This window comes from Nerophis lumbriciformis, linkage group LG17 (assembly GCF_033978685.3).
Source record: "Nerophis lumbriciformis linkage group LG17, RoL_Nlum_v2.1, whole genome shotgun sequence".
Lineage (NCBI taxonomy): Eukaryota > Metazoa > Chordata > Actinopteri > Syngnathiformes > Syngnathidae > Nerophis > Nerophis lumbriciformis.
In genome coordinates this window covers 31,043,081-31,070,244 of record NC_084564.2, presented here as the reverse complement: position 1 = coordinate 31,070,244, position 27,164 = coordinate 31,043,081, and the positions used below count along the sequence as shown (strand labels likewise).

Sequence of the window (27,164 nt, the reverse complement as noted above, 5' to 3'; positions counted from 1 at the left end):
AGGTGTACTCCAGCCATCGCAGAGAACATAGGTGTTATGTTGTACTGTATTTGAGAGAGGCTTGGGTCATCTGCAGAATTAGTTAGACCTGGTGGGTGTCAGAGCGACAGGAAATGGAAGTCGGCGTTGGAATGTGCGTCTCCACACGCTGCTGCGTCCTTTTATCGCTGGCTGCCATATGCCTGCGATGGAGGTCATGCTAATTTGAGATTTGTGCAACGATGGCGAAAAGCTGCGTGTCTTCATGTGTGTTTTGTCACGGATAGATTGACGTGTATGGTGGGGACTCAAAGTTTTAGTTTGTACACAAAAAAACATGGATTAGACTCTGTGGAATAGCGTGTGTGTCCATGTCGGGATCTTTTTGCCTTCCCGCTGGTCTCGTGCTGTCAAACGTTCCTAACCAATGGCATCAGGGGGTTATCAGCAGCGGTCAGGTCAAAGGTCAGAGAGCGGCTGCACATATAAGGGTAAAGGAGGTTATTACTGGTGACCTCTGCTTCTGTTTCTTGTCCAGCAAATTCTGTCTGGCATATTTTAGGTGAGTGTAATTGAGTACGACTCCCTCTTTTGAAAATAAATAAGTCAATTGCAAACCATAACTACAGTTAGTTTTCAGTCAGTTGGTTTATTGTGTCGTTAAATGTCCTGAGTCCACACATAACCCCAAGTGTTATTGACATCTTATATAAGACTCCACATTAATGAATTCACAGTGATGTGTCTCCTTGTACTGTACTTAGTGTGCTGCTAGCTCACTCTCTCTCTCTCTCTCTGCGTGTGTGTGTGTGTGTGTGTGTTTGTTGTCTTACAAAACATGTCCGAAAATGTTAAATTCCCTGGGGTGAGCACACGACATAACCAATTATGCTCATTAGCCAATCACTGCGGGCATACTGCTCACATGCAGCAATTAAAACAAATGCAAACCACGTGAGACTGTGCACTCGACAAAACTATATTCAAACCTTTTGTTCACGCTTTTATTTTCCACAAAAATAAAGGAAATACATGCAAAAAAAAACAAACAACCTTGACACAGTTGGGCTTTGCTGGTTGCCCGTGATCCATCATAGTTATCCCCTCAACTCCCCCCAAAATGGATTAACTCGCTGGAATAAAAAAGACAATATAACTTACATCCATAAACGTGGATGCATATGAAAAAGTGCAATATACCGTATTTCCTTGAATTGCCGCCGGGGTGGTAATTAATTTAAAACCTCTTCTCACTCCGGCGCTTACCAAAGGCATGCGGTAAATGTAAGCATGCGCTAATTATTTTAAAACCTCTTCTCACTCCGGCGCTTACCAAAGGCATGTGGTAAATTTAGGCCTGCGCTTATAAATTTTAGTGTGATGTAAGGATACCATCATGAAAAGCACATTTAATAAAAAAAACGTTATTATAAATAATCTTACCTTTACTTATAAATGAAGTCCATGCGCAGCTCCTTCTGAACAAAAGCATCGATAACTTGTTTATAGAAGTCTTCCTTATCTTTCTTCAGTTTTAAAAGTCTCTCTGTCTCGATGGAGATATTCCTTTAATTATTACCTCCTGCTTCGATTGAAAGTCCAGTTTAGAAAACTGTTTTATTTTAGATATGTAATCCTCCATGTTATAAGTACAAGCAAGAGGAAAAAATAAACGATCACTGCTCACTGTTGCTGCTTGTTGTCACTTCTTCTGCAGCCGAGTAGTCGCAAGAAGGATCACTAGCGCCCTCTACCACCAGGAGGCGGGAGTCATTTAATGACTCATATTTGACACACGCAGCTACGGTATATTAATAAAACATAGCTGCTTACTGTTCTTTTTAGCATATTCAATAGCTTGGACCTTAAATCCTACTGAATAGCTCTTTATCTTCTTCCCTTTATGCGATTTCAAATTATTGAAATCAGCCTCTTCCATTTTGAAAATGATGACAGGTGAAGTGTCGCATATGCTAATTATTTTGCGAAACGAGTTTGACCCGGCGGAAATTCTAGACATGCGCTAATAAAAATAATATTTTGCGAAACGAGTTTGACACGGCGTTAATCCTGAGCCGGCGGTAATGCTAAGCATGCGCTAATTATTTTGCGAAACAAGTTTGACCCGGCGGTAATTCTAGGCAGGCACATACTATATAATTCAAGGAAATACGGTATTTATCTGTACAGTAACCTATTTATTTATTTATATATGCACCTTATTGCTTTTTTATCCTGCACTACCATGAGCTAATGTAACAAAATTTCGTTCTTATCTGTACTGTAAAGTTAAAATTTGAATGACAATAAAAAGGAAGTCTAAGTCTAAGTCTAGTCTAAGTCTAGTCTGAGTCTAGTCTAATTTGTATGTATTAGGAAAATGATATCGAATGGAAAAATATGTTCTACTGTCAAACCATCATAAAATATTAAGTCTTGTGTCCAGGTTAGGGATGTTTACCTACTTCAGTACTTTTATAGGCACCGACTAAATTAGTTGGGTATAAATGCACGTAAAATCAAACGATGCCATATTTTAATACCTCTGTTGCTCATGCACACTAAAAAATGTTGGGTTAAAAATTAACCCAATTTTAACCCGACAGCGGGTTCAGAAAAGGACAAACCCCTCAATTGAGTTATTTTAACTCAACATTTTGGGTTAGTTTTTTCAACCCAACTTTTGCGTAGAATTATTTAACCAAAAAGTTGAGTTATGATAACTTAATGTTGGGTTATTCCCAACCAAACTATTGGGTTGAATTATTTAACACAAAAGCTGAGTTATGCTATCTCAATGTTGGTTGATTCATAACCCAACTATTGGGTTGAATTTATTTAACACAAAAGCTGAGTTATGCTCACTACAATGTTGGTTGATTCATAACCCAACTATTGGGTTGAATTTATTTAACACAAAAGTTGAGTTATGCTAACTCAATGTTGGTTGATTCATAACCCAACTATTGGGTTGAATTTATTTAACACAAAAGCTGAGTTATGCTCACTACAATGTTGGGTTATTCCAAACCCAACAATTGGGTTGCGCAATTTAGCGCTCCTTGACCCAATAGTTGGTTAAAAATTATACATGTTACTGCTGGTTTGTCTTACTCCTTCCCAACTACTGATCACTTATTCCATTAAAAATATACTCATAAGCAAGATATGAGTTACATTTTTTTTTTTTTTACAAGAATTGCCCTGTATGGTCATAGTAGTTCATGCTCAAATATGTTCATGTACATAAGATGTGTGATTGTAAATAATGTTAATGAGATTAATCCTTCATCAAATTCCCTTCAAGATGAAAGAACATTTTTAATTAAAAAAAGCCTTTTACTCAAAAATGTGTTATTTATTGAAAAACAACCCAAAACTAGTCCATAGTTTTGAAAACCCAGAAATTGATTTAAAATAATACCCTTACAACCCCAAAAATGGATTGCTCTTCATAAAATTAACTCCAAAATTTAACCCAACACTTGCAACTCATGAATTGGGTTAGCAAAATAACCCAGCATTTTTTAGTGTGTGACGTCACACTTGGAGAAATAATTTTTCCGTGGTCCCCTTTATTTAGAAAAGCATCAAAGTATCGAAATACATTTTGGTACCGGTACCAAAATATTGTTATCGAAACAACCCTAGTCTACAGTGGTCCAAGTTCCTCAACAGGAGCACTCTAGTGTTTTTAGGAATTTGCTACAAAGTGTTTGTCCCCCAAGTTTTCAACTGACATCGGGGGCCGGTATGGAGTCACACCCTGGTCAGATTTGACCCCCTGGCCACCAGTTGAATAGCACTGATATACAGTCGTGGTCAAAAGTTTACATGCACTTGTAAAGAACATAATGTCGTGGCTGTCTTGAGATTCCAATCATTTCTACAACTCTTATTTTTTTACGACAGTGATTGAAGCACATACTTGTTGGTCACAAAAAACATTCATGAAGTTTGGTTCTTCAGCATTGTCCACACGTTTAAGTCAGGACTTTGGGAAGGCCATTCTAAAACCTTCATTCTAGCCTGATTTAGCCATTCCTTTACCACTTTTGACGTGTGTTTGGGGGTCATTGTCCTGTTGGAACACCCAGCTGCGCCCAAGACCCAACATCCGGGCTGATGATTCTAGGTTGTCCTGAGGAATTTGGAGGTAATCCTCCTTTTTCATCTGACATCAACCTTCTGGAGGAAAGTTCCGTGGTCAGATGAAACAAAACTTGAGCTGTTTGGCTTGAATACCCAGCAGTATGTTTGGAGGAGAAAAGGTGAGGCCTTTAATCCCAGGAACACCATTCCTACCGTCAAGCATGGTGGTTCTAGTATTATGCTCTGGGCCTGTTTTGCTGCCAATGGAACTGGTGCTTTAGAGAGAGTAAATGGGACAATGAAAAAGGAGGATTACCTCCAAATTCTTCAGGACAACCTAAAATCATCAGCCCGGAGGTTGGGTCTTGGGCGCAGTTGGGTGTTCCAACAGGAAAATTACCCCAAACACATGTCAAAAGTGGTAATGGAATGGCTAAATCAGGCTAGAATGAAGGTTTTAGAATGGCTTTCTCAAAGTCCTGACTTAAACGTGTGGACAATGCTGAAGAAACAGGTCCATGTCAGAAAAACAACAAATTTAGCTGCACTGCACCAATTTAGTCAAGAGGAGTGGTCAAAAATTCAAGCAGAAGCTTGTGGATGGCTACCAAAAGCGCCTTATTGCAGTGAAACTTGCCATGGGACATGTAAGCAAATATTAACATTGCTGTATGTATACTTTTGACCCAGCACATTTGCTCACATTTTCAGTAGACCCATAATAAATTCATAAAAGAAGCAAACTTCATGAATGTTTTTTGTGACCAACAAGTATGTGCTCCAATCACTCTATCACAAAAAAATAAGATTTGTAGAAATGATTGGAAACTCAAGACAGCCATGACATTATGTTCTTTACAAGTGTATGTAAACTTTTGGCCATGACTATATGTCACGAAAAGACAAAAACACACATGCTAATGTTTGCTGCAGTATTTTTGACCACAGTCTTCAATTATTGCACTGCTTCCTCTTGGTTAAAATTGGTCTTAATCTTACTGGGGACCTTCATTCTTCTCTGTCAAAATGGTGTGCGCCTTTGGAGGCATATTTTTAGAGGTCCCACTATGTTACGGTGATTGTGATAATAATGTGTGCATGCATTACGTTCCTCTGTTGTCCTGTGTGACTCTCCACAATAGCACAGTGTCCTTCAAGCATATTGCGGTCCAGGATACAAGCAGAGGAGGGACCGTGCAGTTTATACAGCACGGATCACTGATGGACATCTCAGCCCTGGGGGAGGAGGCACAGTAGTGGTAGATCTTAAACAAAAGATAGAAGAGGAGATAGCGGAAGGAGGCCAGTAAGACCCTTGGTCCTCCTCTGTGTCCCACCTCCGCACTTGATTGTTTTAGCAGCTGCAGCCAAAACATGCGATCCTTCCTCCCCGCCGTCTTCTGCCTCCTCCTTTCATTCATACTGTAAATCCTTCTCTTGCTGTCAGTCATTACGCTCCATAAGTCTGCTGAAGCGGAAGAAAAGAACAGCTAGCAAATGCTGTCCACTTCCTTCCGTCCAGTCCCACGGCTTGAGTTTCATGCTGACTCGGTGAGTGAGTGTGTGTGCGTGTGCGTGTGTGTGTGTGTGTGTGTGTGTGTGTGTGTGTGTGTGTGTGTGTGTGTGTGTGTGTGTGTGTGTGTGTGTGTGTGTGTGTGTGTGTGTGTGTGTGTGTGTGTGTGTGTGTGTGTGTGTGTGTGTGTGTGTGTGTGTGTGTGTGTGTGTGTGTGTGTGTGTGGAGGCATTACGCTACCTTAAAGGGAAACATTATCACCAGACCTATGTAAGCGTCAATATATACCTTGATGTTGCAGAAAAAAGACCATATATTTTTTTAACCGATTTCCGATCTCTAAATGGGTGAATTTTGGCGAATTAAACGCCTTTCTATTATTCGCTCTCGGAGCGATGACGTCACAACGTGACGTCACATCGGGAAGCAATCCGCCATTTTCTCAAACACCGAGTCAAATCAGCTCTGTTATTTTCCGTTTTTTCGACTGTTTTCCATACCTTGGAGACATCATGCCTCGTCGGTGTGTTGTCGGAGGGTGTAACAACACGAACAGGGACGGATTCAAGTTGCACCAGTGGCCCAAAGATGCGAAAGTGGCAAGAAATTGGACGTTTGTTCCGCACACTTTACCGACGAAAGCTATGCTACGACAGAGATGACAAGAATGTGTGGATATCCTGCGACACTCAAAGCAGATGCATTTCCAACGATAAAGTCAAAGAAATCTGCCGCCAGACCCCCATTGAATCTGCCGGAGTGTGTGAGCAATTCAGGGACAAAGGACCTCGGTAGCACGGCAAGCAATGGCGGCAGTTTGTTCCCACAGACGAACGAGCTAAACCCCCTGGATGTCTTGGCTCACATCGTCCCTTATGCCACCGAAGATGATCAAGAGAAGAATATCGTCCCTAGCTTCCCTGGCCTGCTGACATCAACTCCAAAACTGGACAGATCAGCTTTCAGGAAAAGAGCGCGGATGAGGGTATGTCTACAGAATATATTAATTGATGAAAATTGGGCTGTCTGCACTCTCAAAGTGCATGTTTTTGCCAAATGTATTTCATATGCTGTAAACCTAGTTCATAGTTGTTAGTTTCCTTTAATGCCAAACAAACACATACCAATCATTGGTTAGAAGGCGATCGCCGAATTCGTCCTCGCTTTCTCCCATGTCGCTGGCTGTCGTGTCGGTTTCGCTTGCATACGGTTCAAACCGATATGGCTCAATAGCTTCAGTTTCTTCTTCAATTTCGTTTTCGCTACTTGCCTCCACACTACAACCATCCGTTTCAATACATTCGTAATCTGTTGAATCGCTTAAGCCGCTGAAATCCGAGTCTGAATCCGAGCTAATGTCGCTATAGCTTGCTGTTCTATGCGCCATGTTTGTTTGTGTTGGCATCACTATGTGACGTCACAGGAAAATGGACGGGTGTATATAACGATGGTTAAAATCAGGCACTTTGAAGCTTTTTTTAGGGATATTGCGTGATGGGTAAAATTTTGAAAAAAACTTCGCAAAATAAAATAAGCCACTGGAAACTGATTTTTAATGGTTTTAACCATTCTGAAATTGTGATAATGTTCCCCATTAAACCTTTTTTTTTATTGGGTTTTATGGGCGGAATAGAGGACCTCCCATTGGCTGCGCTGTAAGCGTGCTTTTATTTAGTTACAATGCATTAATAGAAATACATCCGTCATGTCTTTCGTGATTGTGAACGATAGGCAAAATTCCCCCCAAAAGTGCAGTACCCCTTAAAGAGGGGCACATCTTTAAATTTGAGAAATTCATTGTTTTGCTGAATGAGTGGAGAGTTGGCCTAGTGCAGGTTTTTAAATAGCTGAATGGTTATTGACTTCCTCATGGCTGCCAGCTTACACTTGGACACACACACACACACACACACGCACACGCACCCACACACACACACACACACACACACACACACACACACACAGGTTCTTGTATTTGTTACCTTCTTGAGACCTCTGTAGGACCACTCTTTCTAGATATATAAAGATTTGTATTTACAACATTAATAATATATACATACTATGCAAATATAAAAAAGGTAAGCTTTTAGTTCATTATTATTTATTGAATTTTTTGTTTGTAATTGGTTTTTAATCTTCATTATTTACTTCAAGTTATTACAGTATGTCTTTATATATATATTTATTTATTTGTATTTATTCATTTTGGGCAAAGGGGGCACATTTAAATTTCTTACACTCACTTGTTATTACATATGTTGGCCAGAGGGGGAGCACTTAATTTTTTTAGGCACACTTGTTATTTCATATGTTGACCAGAGGGGGAGCACTTGTAAAAGCGACACACAGTCAATTTGAAAAATCCCTCCTTTTTGGGACCACCCTCATTTTGATAGATGTCACCAGCAGGGGTGCAAATGACACATTGTCTATTAGATGCAATGTTTTTGGGACCATGATTTATGTCATCACTTGTTCACACCTCATATGGAAGATACTTTTCCTTCTTCATGTCTCAAGAAGGGTAGAAACACACACACACACACACACACACACACACACACACACACACACACACACACACACACAAACACACACACACACACACACACACACACACACACACACACACACACACTCTCTTTTGTATTTGTTACCTTCTTGAGACCTCTGAAAAATGCCTACCTCTTTAGGACCACCCTTTCTAGATATATAAAGATTTGTATTTACAACATTAATAATATATACATACTATGCAAATATAAAAACGGTAAACTTTTAGTTAATTTTTTTAATTTTTTTAATTTTTTGTTTGTAATTTGTTTTTAATCTTCATTATTTACTTCAAGTTATTACAGTATGTCTCTATATACATATTTATTTATTTGTATTGATTCATTTTGGCCAAAGTGGGCGCATTTTAATATCTTACACACACTTGTTATTACATATGTTGGCCAGAGGGGGAACCCTTCAAATTTTTACACACACTTGTTATTTCATATGTTGACCAGAGGGGGAGCACTTTTAAAAGCGACACACTGTCAATTGGAAAAATCCCTCCTTTTTGGGACCACCCTCATTTTGATAGATGTCACCAGCAGGGGTGCAAATGAGACATTGTCTATTAGATGCAATGTTAATGGACCCACGATTTATGTCATCACTTGTTCACACCTCCTCATATGGAAGGTACTTTTCCTTGTTGATGTCTCAAGAAGGGTAGAAATACAAGGACACACACACACACAGACTGAAAGGATGGATGGATGCATGAATGTAATGTAGATAGAAGCTTAAAGTGGATTGATTCATTTATCGCCGCTTCCATGTAAAGCCTCCTTTACGTGAGACTGATAAGTAGTGATAGCTAAATTAATACACAATAAAACATTCAAGCCACAGATAAGGACCTTTGCCAAGCTCTCTTGGGTCAGTTGTTAGGGTTTGTCCATTATTTTCAAGGTGGGTGGGACTACATTGTAATCAACTCTTTAAGGATACATTTACACTGCTGATCTTTATCAGACTCTAGTATAAACTTACACAGAACCAACTGAGTATGTTTCCATGCACTAAATTAGTCTGATTTCTCATAGTTTTTTGGGGGGATTTTCACAATTACATGTGAAGTCCCACTGTCCATGGGTCATACGTCGTGTGCCTCCCGTACACTAGGGGGCGCTTATTTCCTTGCAGCACTGAATAATGTGTTGCTTTTCCAGTTGATTTATAACGTCACACCAAAACAAGGCGTCTGCGGCTCCTTACAAGTCAACAGCTGAGCTCGTGTTGTACCTGATGCCCACTGTAATGTTGACACATATTACAAATGTTACATCTCTAATGGCTATGATGATGTTAAATAGTAGACAGCATCAAGAACCCATCTTAGATTGTGCTACGAACATGACTACTACCAAGAATGTCTCGGAACAGATGCACGTTCGAAGCAAAGAGACTGGTGGGAGAGAGTTGTTATGAAGGAATTTTCAGACAGACAATCATGGGAATCAAACTTTCGAATGTCTTGGAGTTCATTCATAAGATTCTGTGGATTGACGGAAGGAGTTTTAAGTCAGAAGGAAAAGACCGTTTGTGCCACGGCTGATACAGTTTCAGATGAGGGTTGCTATGGTTCTGGACAAGCTTGCCAGTTGTATGGAATACAGAGTTATTGCTAATCAGTTTGGAGTGCAAAAAATGCAGCATGAAGAGGTTTGTGTACGCTTTATTGTGTACCATTAATTCTTTCATCTCTTTCGTATTTCGTTCAGGAGTTCCTTAGTTTACCTTTTTAAATAAATCTGTTTATTATTTTTTTTCCATCGATGCACTTCAAAATGTTTAATTCTTTCAATTTGTGAAGCACAGTTTCCTCTTTATTCCAATTGTTGCCTTTGTATTTATTGAATGGTATCTGCTTCTGGGTTATATTCCACGCATTGAGACTGGCGCATGCCCAATACGAAGAGTCCCAACCTGCAGCACACACCCACTTGAGCGATTTGGTTTCCAATGGCGTAGGCGTAATCTACTGGTGTGAGTCCTATTTTTCAAAAGCCAAACATGATCAGATGCATCTTTAAAGCCGAACTATTTGAGAAATCAGACTATTTTAGTGCGTGTGAAAGTACCGTATTTTTCAGACTATAAGTCGACTTATACTCAGGAGCGACTTATGTGTGAAATTATTAACACATTACCATAAAATATCAAATAATATTATTTACCTCATTCACGTAAGAGACTAGACGTATAAGATTTCATGGGATTTAGGGATTATGAGTGACAGATTGTTTGGTAAACGTATAGCATGTTCTATATGTTATAGTTATTTGAATGACTCTTACCATAATATGTTACGTTAACATACCAGGCACGTTCTCAGTTGGTTATTTATGCCTCATATAACGTACACTTATTCAGCCTGTTGTTCACTATTCTTTATTTATTTTAAATTGCCTTTCAAATGTCTATTCTTGGTGTTGGCTTTTATCAAATACATTTCCCCCAAAAATGCGACTTATACTCCATCCATCCATCCATCCATTTTCTACCGCTTATTCCCTTTGGGGTCGCGGGGGGCGCTGGAGCCTATCTCAGCTACAATCGGGCGGAAGGCGGTGTACACCCTGGACAAGTCGCCACCTCATCGCAGGGCCAACACAGATAGACAGACAACATTCACACTCACATCCACACACTAGGGCCAATTTAGTGTTGCCAATCAACTTATCCCCAGGTGCATGTCTTTGGAGGTGGGAGGAAGCCGGAGTACCCGGAGGGAACCCACGCAGTCACGGGGAGAACATGCAAACTCCATACAGAAAGATCCCGAGCCCGGGATTGAACCCAAGACTACTCAGGACCTTCGTATTGTGAGGCAGATGCACTAACCCCTCTGCCACCCAGTGCGACTTATATATGTTTTTTTCCTTCTTTATTATGCATTTTCGGCAGGTGCGACTTATACTCCGGTGCGACTTATACTCCGAAAAATACGGTAGTCAGTATGTGTGTAAACAAAGGAAGTTATCTGTCGAAATGAGCTACCTCTTGAAGTTAAAGAGTTGACTTGCGCTACAACGAAGTGATTATTTAATTATATATTTTATTTGTTATCTAAAATCGGCATTTCGAAAGTGAAGGTATCACGGTATTATGCGGCAGCAGCGTAAATCGAGAGACATCGCTGTTAACGTGGACCCCGACTTAAACAAGTTGAAGAACTTATTCGGGGGTTACCATTTAGTGGTCAATTGTGCGGAATATGTACTGTACTGTGCAATCTACTAATAAAAGTTTCAATCAATCAATCAATCAATCAAAGCTTTTCCCGACGATGTGGCTCATTTCGACAAAACACTGGATTCTGTAAATGAGGAAGTAGCTACTTCACGAGAAAAAAAGGATGCCACAGATCAGCGTGTTAGTGGGTTTGTCCCGTGGAGGAAGATGATAGAAAACAACTGCAGGAGGAGGAGGAAGAGAATTGCAAAAAAGAAAAGTAATTGTGCTGTGCACACCAATGATGTAGCGTGCCCAAAGATAGTGTAAAAGTCACAATCAGGTCGCAATTCCGTTTAGACTGCAGTCAAATTTGAAACGATCAGATCCTAATGTGGCACGGATCTGATGCAAAAAAGATCAGATTTGAAGCACTTTGAAGCGTTGAGGCTTTTGAAAAATATCTGACCTGTGTCACTTGTGGGCAAAAACGCATCAGATTTGGTGTACAGTGTAAACGAGGCCCTCAGACTACAAAGACCAGATTTTTGTGTGAGGACTGTTTCTCATTAGAAACAATTCTAATGAAAGTTTAAAGGGGAACATTATCACAATTTCAGAAGGGTTAAAACCAGTAAAAATCAGTTCCCAGTGGCTTATTTTATTTTGCGAAGTTTTTTTCAAAATTTTACCCATCACGCAATATCCCTAAAAAAAGCTTCAAAGTGCCTGATTTTAACCATCGTTATATACACCCATCCATTTTCCTGTGACGTCACACAGTGATGCCAATACAAACAAACATGGCGGAAATAACAGCAAGGTATAGCGACATTAGCTCGGATTCAGACTCGGATTTCAGCGGCTTAACACTGTCTGATAAGATAATTACTAACAACTATGAACTAGGTTTACAGCATATGAAATACATTTGGCAACAACATGCACTTTGAGAGTGCAGACAGCCCATTTCAGGCGCGCTAAGAACATATATTTTTCCACGATTTCAGCACTCAGGTTAACCATACCTAAATAGACACAAAATACTGCATTACACAAGACTACCCGAATGTACTCGAATGATTGAAAAAAATAAATGTTTTTAAGCTAAATTATTGGTAAACACAGTTTATGTATAATAATTTACGTAAAACCGCGAGTAATGAATAAAGTTTTCATCAATTAATATATTCTGTAGACATACCCTCATCCGCTCTCTTTTCCTGAAAGCTGATCTGTCCAGTTTTGGAGTTGATGTCAGCAGGCCAGGGAAGCTAGGGTCGATATTCTTCTCTTGATCATCTTCGGTGGCATAAGGGACGGTGTGAGCCAAGACATCCAGGGGGTTTAGCTCGCTCGTCTGCGGGAACAAACTGCCGCCATTGCTTGCCGTGCTACCAAGGTCCTTTGTCCCTGAATAGCTCACACATTCCGGCAGATTCAATGGGGGTCTGGCGGCAGATTTCTGTCGTAGCATAGCTTTCGTTGGTAAAGTGTGCGGAACAAACGACTGACCATTTTGTCGGCTTTCCCCACACCCTCGTATTTTGAACAAATTTCGTCCAATTTCTTGCCACTTTCGCATCTTTGGGCCACTGGTGCAACTTGAATCCGTCCCTGTTCGTGTTGTTACACCCTCCGACAACACACCGATGAAAGTGAGAAAATGGCGGATTGCTTCCCGATGTGACGTCACAACGTGACGTCATCTCTCCGAGAGCGAATAATAGAAAGGCGTTTAATTAGCCAAAATTCACCCATTTAGAGTTCAGAAATCGGTTAAAAAAATATATGGTCTTTTTTCTGCAACATTAAGGTATATATTGACGCTTACATAGGTCTGGTGATAATGTTCCCCTTTAAGATGACTATAACACTAAAAGTTGTTGAAATTGTTCCGATGCAATCGGAACAAAAACTGCATCTGATTGTAACTCACCTAGACACCCCTAGCATAAACATGTTTTTTCTTTGACTATAAAGGAAAGTTAACAAATTCATCCAAATTATATTGTCCTGCAAAATGTATTATCGGCCAAGGCCTATAGTACACAATAAATAAATAAAATGGATTGAGTACGAATTAACAATCCAGATTATTTCAGAGGATATATTGCAAAAGTCTGCTTGTGTCTTGTTGAGCATGTGTGAGCGCGAATCTTTGTGTTGAGTGAACTTCAATGAGCTCTAACTTTAAAAAGCCTTCACCACGTGTGGAATGTTTGCCATCTCTGTGTGTGTGTGTGTGTGTGTGTGTGTGTGTGTGTGTGTGTGTGTGTGTGTGTGTGTGTGTGTGTGTGTCGCCCAGCCTGCCCACTTCCTCCTTCCCATCCTTTTATGTTGATGCTTCACAGAAACAAATAATGAAAGCATCATGTGTGCTGTAGCACGTGTTACTATCACTGACTCGAGGCAGTAAAGTGTGTTTTTTTTTTTTTTTGGTTCCATTGTGGTCATCTATGGATGTTTGGTCATACGTGTGGCGCGGGTTTGTAGGGATCCTCATGACCTAGCAAAAACCACAGCGAGTGAGATAAATGGTCAGCGCCTGACTTCAAGTGCACGAACAGATCATTGCCGACAATCTCATTGCTTGTCACCAAACTTGAGCTGGGGAGTCTCACAGTCGTGCCAGATGCGGGCGATTTCTTCCTTTGATCGTGTCGTCACGCAGTTTCCTCCTAATTGACACTCCCATTTTGGTCTTATTAAAGAGCAATAGCGGAACAATAACAGGAAGTGAAGGAGGGAAGAGATGCCATGCAGAGAAGAGTCAAAGAAAACAGTGAATTAGAGCCCGTATGTGATTTAAACTTCAAATTTTTAAATAGACTAACGTCTTTATTTACTATCAATCAATCAATCAATGTTTACTTATATAGCCCTAAATCATGAGTGTCTCAAAGATGTGCACAAGCCACAACGACATCCTCGGCTCAGATCCCACATCAGGGCAAGGAAAAACTCAATGGGACAATGAGAAACCTTGGAGGGGACCGCAGATGTGGGGACCCAGCGCTTCATCCGTGGCCACCGAACCTGTGCCCCCCCCCCCCCTCCACGAAGGAGAGGGGGGCAGAGCAGAAAAAAAACGGCAGATCAACTGGTCTAAAAGGGGGGTCTATTTAAAGGCTAGAGTATACAAATGAGTTTTAAGATGGGACTTAAATGTTTCTACTTAAACTAGGGTTTTTGTGCAACTTACAATTTGATTATGATTCCTAGGCTAAAATTTGATTACCGTATTTTTCGGAGCATAAGTCGCACCGGAGTATAAGTCGCACCTGCCGAAAATGCATAATAAAGAAGGAAAAAAACATATATAAATCGCACTGGAGCTCGGCCAAACTATGAAAAAAACTGCGACTTATAGTCCGAAAAATACGGTATTAATGCATCTTTAATTATTATTCTGTATATTGCTATATTGTACATTGTTAATATATTGTACATTATTATATAGCATTAATGTATTTATTGATGATATGTATAAAAAGGTATTTTGAGGTCAATTACTTTGTTGGCATTAAAATTTGCAACAACCTTTACGGTAGTTTGATTGACTCCACTGTCAGAGCTGCTGGAGTGATTGGCCTGTGTTGAAGTGCAGGAACCGCCCGTAAAGTTTGATTTTACATGAATCGGTGCCCAGTAGGACCGGCAAAATCTGGTCGTGCCAAAAGACGGATTTGGTACCCGTCCCGAGCTGTAATCTCTTCTTTCACTATTTCACATTCAAGCTTGCCTAGCGGCACAGTTAACATATTCTCTTTTCCTTCTTGCTCTTCCTTGTGTGTCCTCACTAGATTTGCATTTTAGAATCGTCTCTATTACTTTTTTAAACTTACGTTAATAATGATTTTAAAATATGTCCATCGATTCAGCATGGGAGAATTGATAATTTTTCCCACTTCCACTGATCTCACACTTTTGCAATAAACTTTGTGAGGCCAGTTTCATATTCAGTATTTTTTATGTAAAAATGACAATCTGCACTTTTGTTTGGAATGAACATTTTTAGTGACTAATGCACTGATGTTAATGACAAATGATGGGTAGTATCCCGTGCGTAGATCACAGGTCGGCTTTATTTGGATCCCCTTCACATTTTTAACAGCACTTGAGGTCTCAACATCTCACAGGATCTATGATGAAGTTATTCCTTTTTATTGTCATCCATTTAACGCCATTAAAAAGCTCTCCACAGAGAGCTGGTGGTAGTCGTGTACGTTACTTGGCGGAGCAAAGGTGTTGTTACAAAAACTGCCTCTTGAAAGATTACAACAAATGGATAACGTTGAAAAAGGAACTAATGCATGAAAGGCAACAGTATGCAGCACTCATGCAGCCCTCGACCATGATGTACCACCACCATACTGAACAGAATTATCTTGGTGCTTGTGTTTCCGGATACTTAAACAATAAAAGCTGTCATTTTCAATGAGGAGTAACATCCCTTGAGGAGATACAGTACTTGCTAAAATATGAGTTTTGTGAAATGCTGTATGTCAGGCCTGGGCAATTATTACGACTCGGGGGGGGGGACACTAATACAAAACCTCACAATAATGTCTGATCAAATGCTAAAAATGTTATGACAGACCGCCTTAAAAACTGAATGGATTTTTTTTTTTTTTTACTGAATGAGACACCCAAAATGTGCATGAAAATAAAGAATGTGGGATTTACAATATTAACTATGAACGATAAAACACTGAATATTGACAACATATGAACATCAGACTTCCTCTCGATCGACATATTTTACAATCAAGCGAAACGCAACAAAAATGCAACAAACACAGTGAAATATGAACGCGAAGGGTACAATCTGATACATCTGATATATCACTAAGCTTTAGAACTTTGTTGTAAAAAAATCTCCTTCCGCCTCTATCCCTGACACCCGCATTTCAGGCTGGCCGCTCTGGAAACACTCTGTGGAAACGCTCCCCACCCACACTGCTTGGTGCGTCGTCTGAACAGCTGTGACTTACATTACCATAGTAACTAATTAGATTACCATAGTAACTAGTATATCATGCAAAAGTGCAGATTCCAACCATTGAAATACTTAGTATAGTTGAAGACTTACGGTCATTAGAAAACATCACTGCACATCAAAATGGCAGCTACAGTTTCCATCTTAAAGATCTAAAAAAAAATGTGGGAATGTCCAGCAGGCCAGATTGAAAAGCTTAACGGGCCGCATGACCCTAATTTGCCCAGGTCTGCTGTATGTCCATTGTACCAGAAAAGGTTGATGATGTCAATATTCTTCCTTCTTCTGCAGCCTCTCCTCGGCGGGTTGACATGGCCCAGTGATGAACGGAGCGGGTGTGCCCGGTAGCCCGGAGCTCTCCTCCTCATGCCCACTGCCTGACTGGCGAGAATTCTGCCAACTTCACGCTCGAGCATCGGCCGTCGACTTTGCCGACAAGTTCCAGCGCTTCCTGTCGGAGAATCCTTGCTACGACTCACCTGGTGCTGACACCAGCTTCTCGCAACACTTTGCCAAACATTTCCTCGAGTGCTTCTCAGCGGCTCTGACCCAAGCCCGGGAGAACCAGACGTCCTCGCCGGGGGAAGACGGATTGAACATAGCGCCCAAGTACAGTATTGTTCCTTTTCTAGGGATACAAGGCTGCCCCTTGTCTTACAGTCACGACTTGTACCAGAAACGCAAGGACGCTGGGGCTTCCAGCGAATCTCTGGACAGCATGGACAGTGGCGGGGGCCGGATGGAAGGTGGAGGCAGTGCCCCGCCCTGCACCCGGGGTCCTCAACACACCCACAAGGTGTCTGCTTTGGGTCAATCCAGAAGTTCTGAAGATGTGTCTGTGAGCCACCCCAAAGCTCGCTTCAAGAAGGGCTTCTCCTTGAGGAACATGAGCCTGTGTGTGGTCGACGGGGTGAAGGAGATGTGGCATCGTCGTGCTTCCCCAGAACCGGACGGTCCATCTGCAGCTAGAAAGCCTAACGGGAGTGGCGGCGGCGGAGCAGGAGGTGAGGCAGCAGGAGGAGATAGGTGGTCCCAAAAGCTGCGACTACCCAGAGGCCCCCAGGGCCACAAGACGGAGATGCTGGAGATACAGAGGGAAGGAGCGCTGAAGTACATGGTCGCCGATGACACGAACTGCATGGGCGCTGCACAGTGGCAGAAGTGCCGCCTGCTGCTGAGGAAGACCAAGAAAGACGAAGGAGCTGAGAGATTCCTGCTGGAGTTCTACGTACCACCAAAGGTACACAGTCACTAACACAAGTCACTCGCCAAATCACATGTGCTTATCCTTTGCCATATCACAGCAGCCACAATTGAAAGTACTCTCAGAAAGTATCCAAAGTTTGCCATGACAAAGTTAATAATGATTTCTGCGACTTGGCTAAGCGGGTAGAGCAGCCATCCAGAAACACGAGGGTTACTGGTACTAGTCCATCATCCGCCATGCTGTTGTGTCCTTTGCTTCCAGTGCCACCCACACTGGTTTAAATGTAGCTTACCAACTTCAAGCTTGAGTGTATGGGTTTCTGTCAGAAAGCGGCTTGAAGGTGATCTGTAAAGCATCATCTATGCAACATTTTGACCAAAGAACCACCATTACATGTTATGTAGACCAGTGTATTTCAAACTTTTTTGAGCCATGGCACATTTTTTGCGTTGAAAAAATCCGGAGGCACACCACCAGCAGACATCATTAAAAAAAGAAACTCAGTTGACAGTAAAAAGTCGTTATTGCAATTGTTGGATATGACTTTTTAGCATAACCAAGCACGCATCACTATAGCTCTTGTCTCAAAGTAGGTGTACTGTCACCACATGTCACATCAAACCCTGACTTATTTGGACTTTTTTGTTGTTTTCCTGTGTGTAGTGTTTGACTTCTTGTCTTGCACTCCTATTTTGGTGGCTTTTTCTCTTTTTTTGGTATGTTCCTGTAGCAGTTTCATGTCTTCCTTTGAGCGATATTTCCCGCATTTACTTTGTTTTAGCAATCAATAATATTTCAGTTGTTTTTATCCTTCTTTGTGGGGACATCTTTGATTGTCATGTCATGTTGGGATGTACATCGTGGACGCCGTCTCTGCTCCACAGAAAGTCTTTGCTGTCGTCCAGCATTCTCTTTTTGTTGACTTTGTAGCCAGTTCAGTTTTAGTTTCATTCTGAATAGCTTTCCCTAAGCTTCAATGCCTTTTCTTAGCGGCACTCATCTTTTGTTTATTTTTGGTTTAAGCATTAGACACCTTTTTTAACCTGCACACTGTCTCCCGCTGTTTCCGACATCTACAAAGCAATTAGCTACCAGCTGCCACCTACTGATATGGAAGAGTATAACACGGTTACTCTGCCGAGCTCTAGACAGCAACGACACTCAACAACAACACATCATTTGCAATCTGTAATTACTGGTTTGCAAAAAATATTTTTAACCCGAATAGATGAAATTAGATAATCTCCCACGGCACGGCACACTAGTGTGCCGTGAGATACAGTGGTTGGAAAACACTGATGTACACCACAAGGAAGTCTTTTACGTTGAGAAAAAAATAATAACAATATGACTTCTTTTGAAAAAAAAGATCAAAAATAGACCATTCATCGGCAGTGCGCCTTATAATCCGGTGCGCCCCATAGTACGGAAAATACGGTATGCCCTGAATCTCTGAATTCATTATGTCACTTTGGGAAGGTGACTTATGAGTGACCCTATCTGAGGAGGGCTGGACAGAGATTTCAAGTAGACTTCATAAGTCTTGTATTTGTGCTAGACATAACCTTAATGCAAGCTAATACATCGTACTTATTCCACCAAGGTCCTGCTGGTTAAGATGTATGACGGAATATCAGTATTGGTGCCAACAGTCTCCAGCTAACTTAATACATATGTTTTGTTTTTGGAGTTATTGGACTGAGATGTTTAATGCTTTGTCTTTGCCAATTGGCGAGAAGATCAAACCAAATCCTGTCAGGGGACTATTTGGGGGAGCCCCTCTGTCATCTTCACTTAGCAAATCCAAAAAGAACCTAGTAGCATTTACTACTTTGTTGGCTAGAAGATTAATTGTGTTAAATTGGAAGGCTGCATGCAGCACTTCCCTGCCACCCGCTGGATTAGAGATATTCTTTATTTCCTTAAATTGGAAAAACAATAGGATGACATTGAACTTGCTGTAACTCTTATGAAGTTACAGCAAGTATGGGGTGCTTTCTTAAATTTAACCTCGATTAAAAAGTAATTGAAAGGTGGATAATTGATGAGCCTTTAGTCTGCTTTTGTGTATTTATGCACCGTTTTGGGGACTTTCAGGGGTGCATTTGTCTGTGGCTTCATGTCAATAGTTGCCTATACTTAATTGACTGATGCATGTTTGGTTTTGTTTTTTTATTTAATATATCACTTTTGTGGGTTACTTGTTTGGGGGAGAAAAAAAGGAACATTTGACATGTGTTTACTTGTATTTCTGGACTGCATATGTCAAAAATTTAATAAACAAATATTAAAACATTTATTTTTGCACGAGAGCAGGGGTGTCAAACTGGTTTTCACTGGGGGCCACATCACAGTTATGGCTGCCCTCAGAGGGCCACTTGTAACAGTGAATGATGTATACATTATAAATTGCTTCATTACACTATTATTTATTGTCATATATGTTTACGTACACTGCAGACAGGTAGATTTTAGAGTAAAGTTTAGCTGCCGAAATTTTACCATAAAACGTACCATGTTTTTTACAATGTATACTGTAAATGTAAATGAGAAAACAGTACCACTGTTTTACTGTAAATTCTATGGTCGTTGTTTTTACGGTGTATTACTGTAAATGGAAAAACAATGTTACACATTTTTTCGTCTCGTGTTTTTACGGTAAAATTCTGGCAACCAGTTTTTTACCGGAAAATAATTTTTTACATTGTACAATTTGATGGATAACTTGCTTCAAAATCATGAGTCAAGCAGATATTTAAGTACTTATTTTGATGTTTGGAATGTGTGATAATACAATATTTGTTGCAATATTAGATTAAGTTTAAAATATAAGAAATTGCATACAGTACTTTTTTTTTTTTTGTCAAAATAGAAAGTTGACTACATTTAGAAACAAATAGACGCGTGGTAATTCCAGGCCTTTGCGGGCAACATAAAATGATGTGGCGGGCCTTGAGTTTGACACACGTGCACTAGATCATTTTCCAGGGGTGTCAAACGTACGGCCGATCAAGCCCTCGAACATGTTTTATCCGGCCCACGGGATGAGTTTGCTAAGTATACAAATGTACCTGAAATTTTGGAATGGAAGGAACATGCTGTTCTAAATGTGTCCACTGGATGTCGCAGTAGCAATTCTGTGTATCTTTGTAGATGATGCTACATATGTACAAAATAAACCACATGATGTTAGTACATCAGTTGAGGAAAATGATCAAACTACATAAATAATATACTGTGATTTATCTTGATAGTTTGAAAATTAACACCAATGAGTCGACCGATGAACATTATCACATAGTTTATTCTTAAAATATAAATAACGACAAAGATAGAATACTAATAAAGGCCTACTGAAATGCGATTTTCTTATTCAAACGGGGATAGCAGGTCCATTCTATGTGTCATACTTGATCATTTCACGATATTGCCATATTTTTGCTGAAAGGATTTAGTAGAGAACATCGACGATAAAGTTTGCAACTTTTGGTCGCTGATAAAAAAGCCCTGCCTGTACCGGAAGTAGCAGAAGAGTAGCGTGACGTCACAGGTTGTGGAGCTCCTCACATCTGCACATTGTTTACAATCATGGCCACCAGCAGCGAGAGCGATTCGGACCGAGAAAGCGACGATTTCCCCATTAATTTGAGCGAGGATGAAAGATTCGTGGATGAGGAAAGTGAGAGTGAAGGACTAGAGGGCAGTGGGAGCGATTCAGATAGGGAAGATGCTGTGAGAGGCGGGTGGGACCTGATATTCAGCTGGGAATGACTAAAACAGTAAATAAACACAAGACATATATATACTCTATTAGCCACAACACAACCAGGCTTATATTTAATATGCCACAAATTAATCCCGCATAACAAACACCTCCCCCCTCCCGTCCATACAACTCGCCAATACAACTCAAACACCTGCACAACACACTCAATCCCACAGCCCAAAGTACCGTTCACCTCCCCAAAGTTCATACAGCACATATATTTCCCCAAAGTCCCAAAAGTTACATACGTGACATGCACATAGCGGCACGCACGTACGGGCAAGCGATCAAATGTTTGGAAGCCGCAGATGCATGCGTACTCACGGTACCGTGTCTGCGCATCCAACTCAAAGTCCTCCTGGTAAGAGTCTCTGTTGTCCCAGTTCTCCACAGGCCAATGGTAAAGCTTGACTGTCATCTTCCGGGAATGTAAACAATAAAACACCGGCAGTGTTTGTGTTGCTGCAGTCGGCCACAATACCGTACCATACCATACCATACCAACTTTATTTATAAAGCCCTTTAAAGACAAGCACAGTTGAAAAACAAAGGGCTGTACACCACAAAGAAATGGAGGCAAAGGACAGACTAAAAAATAACATTTAAAACAGAAATAAAAATACACATTTAAAAAGCAAATATAAATTACCCTAAGAACAGTTTGTTAGATAAAAACAGTTTAAAAGTTAAAAACAGTTCAAAAAAGTTAAAAGCTAAAAACAGTTCAAAGTCTCATGCTGGGTTAAAAGCCAGTGAATAAAAATGGGTTTTAAGAAGGGTCTTAAAAATAGCCAAAGAAGGGGCCTGTCTCACATGGAGAGGGAGATCGTTCCAGAGTTTGGGACCCGCAACAGAGAAAGCTCTGTCCCCTCTGAGCTTGCGCTTTGTTTTGGGTACCTCCAGGATCAGCTGATCAGCTGACCTGAGGGACCGGGTGGGGGCATAGAGATGGAGCAGCTCAGAGAGGTACGGTGGGGCAAGACCACGTAAGGATTTAAAAACGAGTAAGATAATTTTAAAATGGACTCTAAAAGACACAGGCAGCCAGTGGAGGGAGGCTAAAACAGGAGTAATGTGCTCTCTTTTTCTTGTGTTAGTTAAAAGTCGGGCAGCTGCATTTTGGACCAGCTGCAGACGTGAGATGGAGGATTGACTAATTCCAAAATACAAAGAGTTACAGTAATCCAGCCGAGATGTGATAAAGGCATGGATTACTGTCTCTAACTGTTGCCTTGAAAGAAGGTTTTTAACCTTGGCCAGCTGACGTAAATAAAAAAAGCTGGCTTTCACCACTGTACCAATCTGACGGTCCAATTTAAAATCACAGTCAATACGAAAGCCCAGGTTGGTGACCATGGGCTTAACGTGCAAAGCCAAAAGGCCAAAGTCAACAGGGGGGAGCTCACAGATACCACTAGGTCCAAACACTATTACTTCTGTCTTCTTTTCATTGAAATTTAAGAAGTTTAGGGCCATCCAGGCCTTGATATCATCAAGACAGGCAAGTAGTGGCTGTATTGAAGAGGCATGATTTCTCTTTAACGGAAAATACATTTGTGTGACATCGGCATAACAATGAAAAGAAATATCATGCTTTCTTAGGATTGAGCCCAGGGGAAGTCAATAAATAGAAAAGAGAAGTGGTCCCAAAACTGAGCCCTGTGGGACCCCACATGTCAAGGGAGCAACAGAGGATTCAGATCCAGCAACATTTACAGAGAAGGTCCTGTTAGTCAAATATGACTTCAGCCAACTCAAAGCAGTACCACAGATACCCACTTGATGCTGTAGGCGGCTAATTAAAATATTATGGTCCACCGTATCAAATGCTGCTGTTAGATCCAGTAAAACTAAAATCACATGATCACCTAAATCTGTTGCTCGAAGGATGTCATTAAAAACCCTAATAAAGCTGACTCGGTACTATGGAGGGGTTTAAACCCAGACTGAAAGACTTCTAAAATATCACAGTCCTCTAAAAAAGTGTTTAAGTGGGTAAAAACAATCTTCTCCAAAATCTTTGAGAGGAAAGCCAGCTTAGAAATGGGTCTAAAATGGGCTAAAACTGAACTGTACAGACCAGGTTTCTTTAAAAGCGGTTGAACCACGGCGTGTTTAAAACTGGTAGGAACTACACTAGAAAACAGACTGCTATTTAAAATGTTAAGAACAGGCTGCCCTATGCAAGAAAACACTTCTTTAAAAAAGGTAGGAGGGACATCAATACACCGCTTCCCACCTACAGCTTTCTTCTTTGCTGTCTCCATTGTTCATTGAACAAATTGCAAAAGATTCACCAACACAGATGTCCAGAATACTGTGGAATTTTGCGATGAAAACAGACGACTTAATAGCTGGCCACCATGCTGTCCCAAAATGTCCTCCACAATCCGTGACGTCACGCGCTGACGTCATCATACCGAGACGTTTTTAGCAGGATATTTCGCGCGAAATTTAAAATTGCACTTTAGTAAGCTAACCCGGCCGTATTGGCATGTGTTGCAATGTTAAGATTTCATCATTGATATATAAACTATCAGACTGAGTGGTCGGTAGTAGTGGGTTTCAGTAGTCTTTAACTGCAACATGTAAGTGTAAAAAAAAAAAAAAACAATATTATGATTTGTACATTTTCAGAATGTGCTTGTTCTATTTTTAAACAAAGATCTGAAGTTGTCTTTATTTTTAAATTATCGTGCCGTGATTTTACCAGTCCGGCCCGCTTGGGAGTAGATTTTTTTGCATCTGGCCCCCCATCTATAATGAGTTTGACACCCCTGATCTAGACCACAAGGAAGTGTGTTAAATGTAGATTACACATCACAGGTGCGCTTTAAAAAAAACAACCTTTTGAACTTCACATTCGCTAGTTCTGCAAGTAAAATGAGGAAGCAACTCAAAATGATTCCACTGATGATTAGCCATCAGTGATAAAACATGTTCAATATAAATATAAAAAAACCCTGATCTTGTTACGTCTTTTCCCACGCGCACACACATGTTGCTGCCCATGACCCTAAGAAGGCGGCGTACAGCTGAGTGTGTGTAAATCGGTCTTTGATGGTGGCGGGTGGGAACGTGGGGGGTCAGGAGCACAGGTGGGTCTGTGAAGGACTAGGATTAGGGCGTGGGAAGGATGTTTGAGGTCTGAAGGTGGACATGGGGAAGTTGTACCTCTGACCTCGGGGTTTCTAAATGAACCAGTTCCTCATTTTGGAACAAGTGTAAAAATAGCGGTGTGAGTCACAAAAGGAAAATGAAATGTCCTAACTGTTCCTCAGCAGTTGCACATGTTGCACAGGTCCATTATTCTCTCTCTACATGAGAAAAGTAGGCAGAGAGAAATTAGGTACCTTTAGAGCAGAAGTTATCACCGCCGCCCTGTTCTTACAAATCATAACAGTGCAGACTCAGCAGTGATTAAACTGACCACTACAGTCTCCTTCCTGACTCCATCAGTCTGCTGCATGATGACACAGCAGATGCCCACTGGTGTCCACCCACTCTGTGCTTTTGAAAGGGGAAATGGTAACTTCGCCAAGATTGCATAAAACATAAAAGTCTTTGACCCGTATAGCAATTTCAGAATAACTATGTTTACAATGAATTCAATTAACCTGTTAAAGACACCTAAAAGTTTTAAAACAAAACCCTTTTTTATACAGGATAATTATAGTTTAAATCAATGCAAAATGCATGTAAATGACGAATGAAATGGCTAAATGATCATTTAACATCACTTTTACCTTTAGTCTAGATTCTTCTTCTTCTCGCATAGGAGAGTTTTAACTTGCACTTACAGATGTAGCGACCAACTGTAGTTACTGACAGTGGGTTTTTGAAGTGTTCCTGATCCCATGTGGTGATATCCTTTACACACTGATGTCGTTTGTTGATGCAGTACAGCCTGAGGGATCGAATGTCACGGGCTTAGCTGCTTACGTGCAGTGATTTCTCCAGATTCTCTGAACCCTTTGATGATATTACGGACGGTAGATGGTGAAATCCCTAAATTCCTTGCAATAGTTGGTTGAGAAAGGTTTTTCTTAAACTGTTCAACAATTTGCTCACGCATTTGTTGACAAAGTGGTGACCTTCGCCCCATCCTTGTTTGTGAATGACTGAGCATTTCATGGAATCTACTTTTATACCCAATCATGGCACCCACCTGTTCCCAACTTGCCTGTTCACCTGTGGGATGTTCCAAATAAGTGTTTGATGAGCATTCCTCAACTTTATCAGTATTTATTGCCACCTTTCCCAATTTCTTTGTCACATGTTGCTGGCATCAAATTCTAAAGTTAATGATTATTTGCAAAAAAAAAAAATGTTTATCAGTTTGAACATCAAATATGTTGTCTTTGTAGCATATTCAACTGAATATGGGTTGAAAATGATTTGCAAATCATTGTATTCTGTTTATATTTACATCTAACACAATTTCCCAACTCATATGGAAACGGGGTTTGTAACATAATAGTGTGAGAGTCCAGTCCATAGTGGATCTAACATAATAGTGTGAGTCCAGTCCATTATAGATCTAACATGATACTGTGAGAGTCCAGTCCATAGTGGATCTAACATAATAGTGTGAGAGTCCAGTCCATAGTGGATCTAACATAATAGTGTGAGAGTTTGGTCCATAGTGGATCGAACATAATAGTGTGAGAGTCCAGTCCATAGTAGATCTAACATAAAAGTGTGAGAGTCCAGTCCATAGTGGATCTAACATAATAGTGCGAGAGTCCAGTCCATAGTGGATCTAACATAATAGTGTGAGAGTCTAGTCCATAGTGGATCTAACATAATAGTGTGAGAGTCCAGTCCATAGTGGATCTAACATAGTAGTGTGAGAGTCCAGTCCATAGTGGATCTAACATAATAGTGTGAGAGTCCAGTCCATAGTAGATCTAACATGATATTGTGAGAGTCCAGTCCTTAGTGGATCTAACATAATAGTGTGAGAGTCTAGTCCATAGTGGATCTAACATTATAGTGTGAGTCCAGTCCATAGTGGATCTAACATAATAGTGTGAGAGTCCAGTCCATAGTGCCCATCCATCCATCCATTTTCTACCGCTTATTCCCTTCGGGGTCGCGGGGGGCGCTGGAGGCTATCTCAGCTACAATCGGGCTGAAGGCGGTGTACACCCTGGACAAGTCGCTACCTCATCGCAGGGCCAACACAGATAGACAGACAACATTCACACTCACATTCACACACTAGGGCCAATTTAGTGTTGCCAATCAACTTATCCCCAGTTGCATGTCTTTGGAGATGGGAGGAAGCCGGAGTACCCGGAGGGAACCCACGTCCATAGTGGATCTAACATAATAGTGCGAGAGTCCAGTCCATAGTGGATCTAACATAATAGTGTGAGAGTCCAGTCCATAGTGGATCTAACATAATAGTGAGAGTCCAGTCCATAGTGGATCTAACATAATAGTGTGAGAGTCCAGTCCATAGTGGATCTAACATAATAGTGTGAGAGTCCAGTCCATAGTGGATCTAACATGGTAGTGTGAGAGTCCAGTCCATAGTGGATCTAACATAATAGTGTGAGAGTCCGGTCCATAGTGGATCTAACATAATAGTGTGAGAGTCCGGTCCATAGTGGATCTAACATAATAATGTGAGAGTCCGGTCCATAGTGGATCTAACATAATAGTGTGAGAGTTTGGTCCATAGTGGATCTAACATAATAGTGTGAGAGTCAAGTCCATAGTGGATCTAACATAATATTGTGAGAGTCCAGTCCACAGTGGATCTAACATAACAGTGTGAGAGTCCGGTCTATAGTGGATCTAACATAATAGTGTGAGAGTCCAGTCCACAGTGGATCTAACATAATAGTGTGAGAGTCCGGTCCATAGT

General features: G+C 40.8%; 1 protein-coding gene across 2 annotated transcripts in view; it reads left to right on the top strand.

The window, feature by feature from the left end:
• LOC133614806 (SH2B adapter protein 2) overlaps positions 1-27,164 on the top strand; it is a 61,639-nt gene that overhangs the window by 8,720 nt on the left and 25,755 nt on the right. The window contains exons 1-2 of one of the 2 annotated variants that reach the window (XM_061973070.1): positions 9,361-9,802; positions 16,608-17,556. In XM_061973070.1, coding sequence (XP_061829054.1) covers positions 16,639-17,556 — 918 coding nt within the window. In that variant the 5' untranslated portion in view covers positions 9,361-9,802; positions 16,608-16,638. Of the gene's footprint in view, positions 1-9,360; positions 9,803-16,607; positions 17,557-27,164 lie in introns of those variants that run through there. The other variant, XM_061973069.1, reaches the window with a different exon arrangement.